The 12,716-nt window shown below is 42.4% G+C and overlaps 1 protein-coding gene across 18 annotated transcripts in view; it reads left to right on the top strand.

The window, feature by feature from the left end:
- POC1B (POC1 centriolar protein B) overlaps positions 1-12,716 on the top strand; it is a 132,595-nt gene that overhangs the window by 32,254 nt on the left and 87,625 nt on the right. For all 18 annotated transcript variants that reach the window (XR_008538532.2, XR_008538534.2, XR_010148099.1 and 15 more), the window contains one exon: positions 2,082-2,261. Coding sequence is in view for 13 of the 18 variants with exons in the window: in XM_016923965.4 (XP_016779454.1) it covers positions 2,082-2,261 (180 nt within the window). In the remaining 5 variants the exon portion in view is untranslated. The remainder of the gene's footprint in view (positions 1-2,081; positions 2,262-12,716) is intronic.

The following is a 12,716-nucleotide window of genomic DNA, read 5'->3' as shown; positions in this document are numbered from 1 at the left end:
GTGATGCACACCTATAGTCCTAGCTCCTCAGGAGGCTGAGGAGGGAGGAGCTCTTGAGCGCAGGAGTTTGAGCTGCAGTGAGTAGCGATTGCACCACTGTATTCTAGCATCTGTGACAGAAAGAGAACACGTCTCAAAAAAATAAATAAATAAGAAAAGAATAGGTAGGAGCAAGCCTGAAAGCAAGTCTGGCTCAGAGTTGGTCACAGTGGGCAGTCAAGAGAATTTAGCTGAAAGGGCAAGTAAATATGTAGGAAGGAGAGAGCCTATATTAAGTTAAGATGAGGAACTAGAAACCAGTTAGGCACCAGCACAATAAACATAAGGCACTCCTATCTTGGTTTCTTCTGTGTTTCCTGTTGAGACTGGATCCAGTGCTTGGTTTAGCCTATGGCTGAGAGGACAGCCTTTTAGAAAGGAGGCAAACAGAACAGCCTGCTGGAGTGCAGAGTGCAGAACTAAAAATCAGGGCAGATTTTGATGATACTGATGGTCTGTCTCTTAGCTTCCTGGTCATTGCAGATGCCTTTTCTTTTCTTTGTTTTCGCTAGGCATTGTACTTGAATTCAGGCCAAACTATACTCCTGATTTCCACTCATGAAATTTACCCTTGAAACTTCACTGAGCTAGTCCCTGGATGCTCCCTCCTAATTTTTGTTTAATATGTATTTCAGTTTTTCCTGAGTAATATCATATGTCAGGTGATGGAAATTTATTATAAAGTTACCTTTCCTCCCTACAGACCACTGGAAGGGTAAGCCAGGTTGGATCTACGAGCCTTTATTGACTGTTCCAAGTGGAATTCAACGTGTATTGAGTTCTTTTTATGTGCTTGACATATTGCTAGATGCTAGTCTTATAGAGATGAATAAATCATCATTCCTGTGCTTCAAAAATGTGCTGCTTAAGAGGAGACAAATCGTTCTTTAGAAAGTCACTGTATAATGTAGTAAGCAAAATCGTTGTAGCAAATAGGGAGCCATTAAGCCTGTCTGGCTTGGCCAAGGGGGTCTGGGGATGGGGAAAATAGTCCAGCCTGAGAAAGCAGTAAGTGCAAAGGCAGGGGTGTGTTTGAAGGGCTGTGACTGTTCCGAGTACAAAGTTCAGTGTGAGTGGCAGGATACCTCACCAAAGCACTCGGGCATTGTGCTTTCTTTTGGAGAAGAGCCAGTGACACATTTACGCTGGGATTTACATGCTTGGAGTTACGCTCTTAGCAAGGTAATAAGCACAATATGTAGGTGACTGGCAGGGGACAAAAGATTAGAGCAGAGAGACCAGTTAAGAGGCTTTTGCAGTAACCTAGGTGAAGGATGTTGAGGATATGTTTACCTTAAGGCAAGCAGAGCCGACATAGAAGAGGAGGATTCAGAAGATATTTAGGAAGTGAGGATGATATGGTTTGCTAACTTACTGGATGTGGGAGAGGAAGCAGGAGGAGTTGAGTGTGACTTCCAGGCTTCTGGCTTGGACACAGGCGGATGTCAAGCTGACCAGCCAAGGTAGCAAAATACAGGATGAGGTGCAGGTGTATGGGAGATCAGTGTGAACATTTGAACATCTGAGACACATATATTGTGGCCAACTAAATTCTGTTGCCTGATGTTTTTCAAGCATTTATGACAATTTTCCCCATAGGGTATCTTGAGTATCAATATGATTTTCTAAATGGGAAAATTGCTGAGTCCTAGATACAATGTAAGGTGAAAATGCCTTGGCAACTTGGGAACACTGACATAAAGTAGCGTTTATCACATATCACCTTGTAACTCCAACACTATCTAGCCTGCTCCCATTTTAAGGTTTTCTACTTCTCAAATGCCTCACATTATTTTCTCCATCTTTTGTTTTTCTATTCTCTTCTTTTCTACCCTTTAGTTCTCAACACCTGAAATTTCATGGAAATTTCAGTGTTGATGAAGAGTACAGTACAACATAGCCCTTTCATACTTTTGTTAGGTTTTACAAGAGTTAAACCATTTTATTTAAACTATTTTATATGTTTCAAAGTCTGTATTGTGATTAAGTATTAACTATAATTAAATCAAATGAGTTATAAATATTAAACTGTTTATTTCCAGGAGAGGAAAATTCTCAGAATTTAAAGCTCATACAGCTCCAGTTCGAAGTGTAGACTTTTCAGCTGATGGCCAGTTTCTAGCTACAGCTTCTGAAGACAAATCCATAAAAGTATGGAGCATGTATCGCCAGCGCTTCCTGTATTCCTTGTATCGACATACACACTGGGTACGCTGTGCCAAGTAAGTGCAAAAAATTTCATATTAAGATTTCCACATATTTTTTCTGCTTCATGTTTGCCCCCAACTTCCAGAGAAAGGGTTTGAGGACATATTCATTCATTCATTCAACAGATATTTGTTGTGTGACTGCTTTGTGCGGGAACAGTAGTAAACAAAATAGTGAAAATCCTTGTTCTTACATTCCAGAGAGACAGACAAACAAGTAGGAAAATGGAGCAGGTCAGATGGCAGTAAGCACTATGGAGAAAGAGCTGGGTTAGAAGGGGGTGCGTAATTTTTTTTTTCTTTTTTCTTTTTTTTTTTTTGAGACACGGTCTCACTCTTGTTACCCAGGCTGGAGTGCAGTGCTGCCATTACTGCTCATTGCAACCTTGACTTCCTGGGTTCAGGTGATTCTCCTACCTCAGACTCTGAGTAGCTGGGACTACAGGCATGCACCACCATGCCTGGATAATTTTTTGTATTTTTAGTAGAGACAGGGTTTCACCATGTTGCCCAGGCTGGTCTCAAACTCCTCAGCTCAAGTGATCCACCTGCCTTGGCCTCCCAAAGTGCTGGATTTTCCCAGCGCTTTTATTACAAGGGGCCTATAATTTCAAATGACATTCAGGGAATGTCTTACAGAAAGTGTGACCTTTCTGTAAGAAAGATGTCCAAAGGGTGACCTTTGGACAGAGATGTAAAGGAGGGAGTGAGGCTTGAAGAAATTCAGGAAAGGAATGTTCTGGATAGGAGAAGCAAGGGCAGAAGCCCTGAGGCAGAGCCTGGTGGCTGTATGAGGAAAAGCACAGGTGAGGGTGGGTGGGGATGTAGGAGGGGCCCCAGGGAGGCTGGCCAGGTCAAGAGCAGCACTGACTTGTGCCCTGGGTGAGAGGAGATGCCAGTGTAGTGCCCTCCTCTCTTTGACCTACATTTTGCTGGAATTGCTCAGACTGCTGTGTGGAGAATAGACTGTCAAAGCCAGGCCAGAAGCAGGGAGACCTTGTTAGGAGGCTGAGCAGTCCAGGTCCTGGCTTGGATCAAGGTGGTGGCTGTGAAGATTGAGATGTGGTTGGATTTTAGATAAAGTTGGAAGTTACAACTGGCAGTACGAGCTGTCACATCAGATTTGACGCAGCGAAGTCAGGAAGAACTCCAGAATCTTTGGTAGCAGTCTCTTGGCAGGTGAATGCTATTGTAGGTGTTGTTACCTGTTGGCCAACAGCTGTGGAGTCTTCCTATTCATAGGACACTCTGCTAAAGTACTGAAAGTGCAGATTGCATTTCCCTATCAGAACTGTCTGGGGGCTGGGCACGGTGGCTCATGCTTGTAATCCCAGCACTTTGCGAGGCCAAGGTGGGTGGATCACTTGAGGTCAGGAGTTTGAGACCAGCCTGGCCAATGTGGCAAAACCCTGTCTCTACTAAAAATACAAAAATTAGCTAGGCGTGGTGGCAGGTGCCTGTAGTCCCGGTTACTTGGGAGACTGAGGCAGGAGAATCACTTGAATCCAGGAGGCAGAGGGTGCAGTGAGCTGAGATCATACCACTGCACTCCATCCAGCCTGGGCAACAGAGTGAGACTCCATCTCAAAAAAACAAACAAACAAACAACAACAACAACAACAAAAACTGCCTGGGCGGGAAGGATTGTTTTATTTTCCCTATTTTGCAGATAAGGAAAGTGAGTTTCGGAGAGGTAAAGTTAGACTCACCTAGTTGGAAGTGACAGAAGCCTAAGTCATTTTTTTTCTCCCCACCAGGTGGTTAAGTAGCTGGTGTGTTTGGAGTGGGGAAAGGACAGACTAGAACCAGGGAGTCTAGTACTGTTACGCCTCTCTCTTTGTAGTGTCTGGGGGCCTCTCTATATGCTGGCTCCATTCTCTCAAATGTGCTGGTACCCAGGTCCCTGCCGGCTCCAGGCTTCAGTCCTCACAGCCTTGTGACTGACTGAAAAGGAAAGCTTCTTTACTCCCAGCTCCAGTTAGAAGAGTACCAGGTGGTGACTCTGGCCTATCCTGGAGCCTGTGCCCATCCCTTGCCTAGCAGTGAGATGCTGTGGCTGCTGCAGTTTAGGTCAGGGGCCTGGCTGAAACCAGTTACCCTGACTAAGAAGGAGGGGTCATACAAACGTACATTCTAGGCATGGGGATAGGGGACACTTCTTACAAGAAGCAGGTATGGGGTATGGCACAGAGGTGGTCAGCAGGGGAAAACTGTGGCCCCTGTAGCCATCCTGCTTTGTGGCTGCTGTATGAAATAACATGCCAGGTGTCCCCAGCCAGGATTTGGTGGAGTGGGAGTTTGAGCTTTGCTCTGTCTGTCTTGCCTTACAGCCCACACTCCTCACTGTTGTTATGGTCTCTGTGGGACATTATTGCTCAGGAGATGTTGATTATCACCTATGGCCATGAGCCTAAGAAGAATATAAGAAGATAGGCAGAAGGTCAGACTTTTAGTCACTAGGTTTTTCTTGTAAAGGTTTCAGCCAGTTTTTGGCTCTAGCCATCTCAGAATTATTTCTGTATATGCCATATAGCTGTGTGGCTAAAAACATGGACCCTGGACCTAAATTTGTAGGTTAAAATTCCAACCCCACTACTTATCAGCTGTGAGACCTGTGGGGAAGTTACCTAACTTCTCAATACTTCAGTTTTCTTACCTATGAAAATAAGAAGATGATAGTAGTAACCTGCCACATAGGTTGTTACAGTATTCAAATGAGTAAATATCTGGATAGCACTTAGAACGGTGCCCTTCACATAGTAGTCAGTATATAATTCTTAGCTGTCATTCTCATCACCATCACTGGACACTCATTCTTACTAAATTTATAAAGATACTTTGTAACTTGGGTTGACAATTTTTTCCCAACTAAGGAGATAACGCACGATGGTCCCAAGAGGCTGATCATTTGTATTGATGTATAAAGTGATGCTGTAAATAAGAAGAGGAGGCAGAGAGCAGAGGTTCAGGCTCTGTTCTGGGGTGGGTCAGGTATGAAGAGAGTTATTTAGCCCCCACTGTGAGCCAGCTCTGGGTATGGTTGGCAAAGGAAGCATATTCTTCACAGGGAGCTGCACAATAAGCAAAAACATGACTGTTGATTTAACTAAGCAAAATAGAATGCCTAAGTTTCACCCTGAATAATAATAATAGCTGCTATTGGCCCTGCGCAGTGACTCATGCCCGTAATCCCAGCACTTTGGGAGGCCGAAGCTGGCAGATCACTTGAGGTCAGGAGTTCAAAACCAGCCTGGCCAACATGGTGAAACCCCGTCTCTACTAAAAATACAAAAATTAGCTGGGCGTGGTGGCAGGTGCCTGTAATCCCAGCTACTCGGGAGGCTGAGGCAGGAGAATCACTTGAACTTGGGAGCAGAGATTGCAGTGAGCTGAGATTGTGCCACTTCACTCCAGCCTGGGCAACAGAGCTAGACTCTATCTCAGAATAATAATAATAATAATAATAATAGCTGTATAATAATAATAGCTGTTTTTGTCCAGTGCTATGTGCTCCTGTTTCCTTCTAAAATGAAGGTGCTTTCTAATAACTCTCATATCTGTATATACATCAGTCATCAGAGGGAATCAGCAGACCATGTAACCCTGAGGGTACAAATTTGGCATGATGTTTAGCCTGATTCCTGTAGCTGAGGTATTAGTGGAGTGATGGTGGCTGATATAGTTTTCATTTTCTAATAACAAGAAGGAATATTATCAAGTTGTTCATGTAAGGGAAAATTTTTTATGGAAGTAAATTATAGGAGATACTTTATTCGTTGTCATTGTATTGAATCATCTATATATAAGTCTTTTATCAAAGGGTAATCCTAATGTAAGACAATTTATGAAAAGTCCCAATAATGTGAAATTTGGTCTTCAAAATATTACTTTAATAAGTATAGTCACTGCCCTGTACCATATAGCTGTATTAAGTATGTAGAGATGAAAGACACAGTCTTGGCCTCAGGGAGCCGACAGTTACTTCAGTGGGGAAACATAGATACTAAATAGTTATAAAATGGTGTGTCCTAAGGGAAAAAGTGGCACAAAAGATGATAAGGGAGTAATAAATAAGTGAGAATTGAACAAGATTTGTGTGAGGAAAAGTCAAGAAAGCCATTTCAGTCCCAGAGCTGAGGGGAGAGAAGGGGAAGAGGAGGCAGCGGCATATTTGTCAGGTGCGAAGAGGGAAGGCAAGCTGTCTTCATGAGGGAGCCAGGAGGAGCAAAGCACTGTGGCCTGCAGGTACATAGTGTGCTCCAGGAACATTAATTATTCAGCTGTGGTCAGAATACAGGGAGCATATGGGACAAAACTATCCAATATTCATATGCCTGCCTGCACCACAGCATCACCCTGGAGCAAGTTAGCTCCCTGCTGTCAGCCTCTGTGGAACTTGAGGGTATTGAGGCTTCTCTCACTGGACTGAGGATAAGAAGTACCAGTTGACGGTGTTTGGGACTGAGTGATGCCATAAGACTACCTCTCTTCCAGCTGGGTGCTATTTAGGGAGAAACTCTGGAACCGGGGAGGAGTCACTGAAAATGTTCTTCCCCTTTATCAATTTGAGAGAAGAAAACGATGGTGGAACTCTGCACTTCTGTCTGCCTATTCCCTGTTTTCTGGTAGCAGTGCTCAAGCTTGCCCTGAGGAACCAGCTTGCCCCCTTGGTCCTCTCCGTGTCATGTGCAGGAGTGCAGGAGTGGCCCTATCTCCAGTTCCAGCAGCGGACAGTCAGCTCAGGCTCGCCCACGGAAACATAGCATCCCCTCCTGGAGGAGTGAGTCTTGTTGGAACCATGGGCCTTTCCTCTTGGTTGGCAGTGTTTAGGCTTATTTAAGCCTGTGACTGCTGAGGGACACCCTGGGCAAAGAACTGACCTAAAAATAATTTTAATTCAGAAGAGAGCAGAGCTGTGAGATGAAGACAGAATGAATTTCTGTCTAATCATATGATTTGGTTTCTGGATACAGCCATACCTGAAAGTATTATAGAGAGTGTGTGTATGTGTGTCTGTGTGTGTGTGTGTGTCTGTGTGTGTGTGAGAGAGAGAGAGAGAGAAAGAGAGAGTTTTTAAAAATTGCCTTTTCCTTTTTTGTTTTATCCTAAAAAAGATGCTTTCCATAGGAAGTGATACTGGAGCAGAGTTTTGAAAAGTGAAATCTTCTTACCCGGTCAAGACATTCGTTTTAGCTCCATCCTCAACGCAGCTGCTGTAGTTTTAGCACCATTGGCCTTTGTGCAGACTGTTGCAGGAATCTCCTAAATGGTCTCTCAGACCACAGATTACCTCCTCCCACCCTCCACCCCTGCATCTCTGCTTTTGTGAAAAACAAATTTGGTCATGCTGTTTCTTGCCTTAAAACCCCTCAGTGACTCCTTGTCCTGGCGTGTGTGTGCACTGCCCTCCTATCTTTCTTTTGTCACTTTCTGTCTTTCTTCTGTCACTTTCACCATTCACCTTCTTGCAGCCAGACAAGTCTCCTCAAGTGTGAATGACCCTTTTTGCCTTGTGCCTTTCCATATGGTGATTTCCATGCTGGGACGCCCCCTGCTTCCACCCTTCCTTCACAACCTGCTCTGCATCTCTTCCTCCAAGAAAGGTTTCTGCTTCTCCTGGGCCAAGCTTATTGTGACTCCTTTATGCCACCACATTGCCCTTCTTATGAGGTCTGTTTATCAGCTTAGGCCTCTCTTCCCTATTAGACTTCGAATTACAAGTATTTATGTTGTATTCTCTTGCCAGGCACTGTTGTAAATTGTATGAATACAGCAGAAAATAAAACACAAAATTCCTACTCTCATGGAGCTTCCTTTACTGAAGACAGACAGACAGACAGCAAATATATTAGTGATAAGTACTCTGGAGAAAAATGATGTAGGGGGTAACAAGATGAAAAGTGGTGGGTTTGGGAGGTGGTCTTTTACATATCGAGGTCAGGGAAGGCATATTTACCAAGGTGACGTTTGAGCCAAGACTTGACTATATTGTGGAAGTTAGTAAGGTCGGTGTCAGGAGAGTGTTCAAGATAGGTCAGATATGATCTGAGAAGCACTGTAGAGTATCAGCTACAGGGTGGGAAAGGGTCAGGGGTTGTGCAAAAATATGGTTGAATGAATCAGTGAAAGGTTGGTGAGTAGGCTTAGGTTTATCTCTAAAGCAAAGGTAATTTTCATGGATTTCTTCGGAGAAGAGTTATTTTTGTGAATCTTTTCTAGCAAATCCAGGAGTACTGGTGCATGCATGTTTTACATGGAGATGTTTATATGGCTTCACTGCTTTCTTTGTCCATTTTGGTTGACTCTTGTTCAATTGGCCAGTTGCTGACTTGGCACACCTGGCCTTCATGGACTGTCTTTATCTTACCGGTACCTTAAGGTTCTGAGGGATTTTTTTTAAAAAATCAGTTTTCTTACTGTTTGGAGTGAACGATTAATGTGAAACTCTGCAGAGGCCGTCCTCAAGGGATGTTCTTTGATGAATAAGTTGGTTAAATTTAATGAATAAGGATTTCATCTTCTTGGCAACTTTTTATTTATGTACACTACAACATGCTTACAGATTCTTTCTCATGCATGTATTATAATATATCTTCTTGGCTTACCTTATTGCAGTTAGAACAAGAGAGTTTAGACCAATGTCTGGAGGGCCTGATTGACCACCGAGGCCCAGCCTCCCAGAGTGTTTTGTGCATCTTCCCATGAGAACTTAACCTTGATGAAATCATTCTAATCCAGGACTCTCAAAGATGTGCAGGACTAGAAGTCCTATTTTCACTCTATACCTGAAGGTGAGAAAGCTGTGGGGAGCTTGAGTCATGTTTAATAAGTTTAGGAGAGTCTGAAACATAAGTCAGATGCCAGTTTACTTATTTTTAATGACAATGCTAACTGCCAGAGAGCCTGGAACATTTGCATGCCTTAGTCAGGGCCTTCTTCTTTTGCCAAGTCAGGATATAATCAGAAGGCTTTTCAGTGAGCCCTGGGACTAAAGCAAGAGTTGTTTGTAGAAAAAATCTTGTTAGATAGTTTTCTCAGGTTAGGATAGTGAGGTGGGCCTATCTCCCCATCCACACACCTGCCAGTGATCAGTACTGCTGGTCAGTCACCCTTCCCCTGAGCCAGCTCTTGCTCTTTGCTTGTTGCAGTTGTTGCACACCTCCTCTCTGTTGACGTAGTATCTTTCAGGTGATGCAGTACAGTGATTAGTTTCAGCAGAGAGGCAGCACAGAGTAGTTAAGAGCCTGGGCTCACTAGCATGTTACTTGGGCACATCACATTCTCTGGGCATTAGTCTGCTCTCATATAAAATGAGTACAATGGAAGTGCCTTCCTTATAAGGTCACTGTGAAGATTAAATGAGTTAATGAATGTAAAGTGCCAATTAATGTCAGCTATTAACTATCCTCACATGCCAGTCCTCCCCCTAGGGATTATACTGGAGCCACTGTCAGCTGATATTCAAAAGTCATTTCACATATTTGCACATAGTTTTGGGGGTTGCTAATATAGATAGCTACTATCATCTATTAAATGTATGTTGTGTAGTAAACTTAAAAAGAAGGTCCTTTTATTTCAAAGTAGTTGGGTCTGAAAATCTCTGCTTTTTAAGTGGAGTTCTTAGTCTGTTTAAATTTATGTAATCAGTCCTGTGATTGGATTTAAGTCTACCATCTTACTGTTTTCTCTTTATCCCATTTGTCCCACGTGTTTATTTCTTTATCCTCTCTCCTTTTGGATTAATCAACTATTTCTTAGTATTCTACTCATCTATTTTATTCTTAGCTTTACTCTTTGTCTTTTTTGTTTTGTGGTAACCTCTAGAGATTACAATATGCATCCTTAACTTGTCAGTCTACTCTTGAATTAATTTTATGCTGTTTTATGTATAATGTTAGAACTTACAGAACTATATCTCCATTTACTTCTTGACCATTTACACCTGCATATGGCGTAAGCTCACAATATGTTAAGCAGCCAATTTTCTTTAAAGAAAATAAGAAACAAAAAGTATTTTATATTTACCCCCATATTTGCTACTTCCAGCATTCTTTATTCATTTGTGTAGATCCAAGTTTCCATCTGATATCATTTCTCTTCTGCCTAAAACACTGCACTTACCATTTCTTGTAGTGAAGGTCTCCTGGTGATGGATGACTTCTCTCAACTTCTTGTTTATCCTTTGTAAAGGATATTTTTGCTGAGATGTAGAATTCTAGTTTGGCAGATAATTTTTTCTTTTAGTGCTTTAATGATGTCATTTACTATGGTCTGAGTTTGTGTCTCCCAAAAAATTCATGTGTTGAAATCCTTACCCCAAAGGTGAGGGTATTAAAAGATGGGGCCTTGGGGAGGTGATTAGCTCATGAAGCACACCCTTCATGAATGGGATTTATGCCCTTATAAAAGAAGCCCCAGAGAGACCCTTGCCTCTCACCATGTGAGAACACAGCAAGAAGGTGTCATTTATGAGCCAGGAAACAGGCTGTATTAGTTTGTTCTCACACTACTAATAAAGACATACCTGAGACTGGGTAATTTATAAAGGAGAGGTTTAATTGACTCACAGTTCCGCAGAGCTGGGAGGCCTCAGGAAACTTACAAACCGTGGTGGAAGGGGAAGCAAATACATGGTGGCAGCAAGGAGAAGTGCTGAGCAAAAGGGGGAAAAGCCCCTTATAAAACTATCGAATATCATGAGAACTCACTCATTATAAAAAGAATAGCATGTCGGACATGGTAGCTCACACCTGTAATCCCAGCGCTTTGGGAGGCCAAGGTGGGTGGATCACCTGAGACCAGCCTGACCAACATGGAGAAATCCTGTCTCTACTAAAAATACAAAAAAAAATTAGCTGGGTGTGGTGGAGCATGCCTGTAATCCCAGCTATGGGAGGCTGAGGCAGGAGAATTGCTTGAACCTGGGAGGTGGAGGTTGAGGTGAGCCGTTGCACTCCAGCCTGGGCAACAAGAGCGAAACTCCATCTCAAAAAAAAAAAAAAAAAGAATAGCGTTAGGGTAACCACCCCCATGATTCAATTACCTCCCACCAGGTCCCTCCCATGACAAGTGAGGATTATGGGAACTATAATTCAAGATGAGATTTGGGTGGGTACACAGCCAAATTGTATCACAGGCCCTCCTTAGACACCAAATCTGCTGGTGCTCTGATGTTGAACTTAGCCTTTAGAACTGTGAGAAATAAATTCCTGTTGTTTATATGCTACCCAGTGTGCAGTATTTTGTTATAGCAGCCTGAATGGACTAAGATGTCATTCTATTGTCTTTTAGTTTGCATTTTTTTAATGTTAAGCCAGCAATCATTTTAATGTAATTCCCCTATATATAATGTATCTTTTTTCTCTGCTGCTCTCAGATCTTTTATTTTCAGCAATTTGACCATAATGGGCCTAAGTATGGTTTTATCTATTTTTCTTATAGTTCACTGAACTGTTTGGATCTATGGATTGATAGTTTTCATCATATTTGTAAAAATTGTTGTTCTTTCTTCATATATTTTTCTTCCCTAATTTCTTTCTCATCTCTTTCTGAAGCTCCAGATTCATGTATGTTTGACCACTTGATATTGTCCCACAGTTTTTTGAGGCTTTGTTCATATTTTTCCATTTTTTCTCCCTGTGCTTAGTTTGTATAATTTCTATTGCCTTATCCTCAAGTTCACTGGTCTGTTCTGCTGTAGGATCCAATTAACTGTATCCATTTCTGTGGTGAGATTCTCCATTGGTTTGCCCATGATGCCCGTCTTTTCCTTTAAATCCTTGAACATATTTATAATAATTGTTTTACAGCTCTAATTCCAACATCTATGCCATATCTGGGTCAAATTTTTCTGCTGTTTCATATGTCCTGTGATTTTTTAATTATATGTCCAAACGTGGCTAAATTTTTGAGTTTAGATTATGCTGTCGTTGTCTAAAGAGTGTTAAGTTTTGTTCTGGTATGAAATTAACTTTCTGCTTGCCCAAAGAGATAAAGAGATTCTGTCGAGGCTTGGATTTAGCCTGTGTAGGGTGGATCTAGTGTAGTCTTTACTCATGGGCTGTAGTGCCACTGGCCCTTCTAGAATTTCAAATGAATACCTGGAGTATTCAGAAAAGGCTGGTCAGAGCTTGAGCATCTCTCAGTTCTGTGTAACCTCTGTAATCTTTGCTCTGTTCACAGCCTCCCAGTAGTTGTTCTCTGCCAAGCCTTGTTGCCTTTGCACGGGCAGCTTTGTATTTGACAATACAAAGGGAATTGTATTGTATACAAGGGGGTTCCTTGTAAATTTTTTTTCCAATGCAGAATTTTTGGGGATTCTGCTCTTTGTAAATCTTCTCTTGTACCCTGTCTTCAAAATTTCAGCCCGTTAGCAGCCCTGAGTTCTGATTTCTGTTTCCCATGCCCAGTGAGACTGCTGTTATCTCCTTGGGCTCTACTTCCATGTACTAAGATTTAGAAAGTGCTCCT

The sequence above is a fragment of the Pan troglodytes genome, chromosome 10 (assembly GCF_028858775.2).
Source record: "Pan troglodytes isolate AG18354 chromosome 10, NHGRI_mPanTro3-v2.0_pri, whole genome shotgun sequence".
In the NCBI taxonomy this organism is placed as follows: Eukaryota; Metazoa; Chordata; class Mammalia; order Primates; family Hominidae; genus Pan; species Pan troglodytes.
This window is presented reverse-complemented; position numbering and strand designations above follow the sequence as displayed.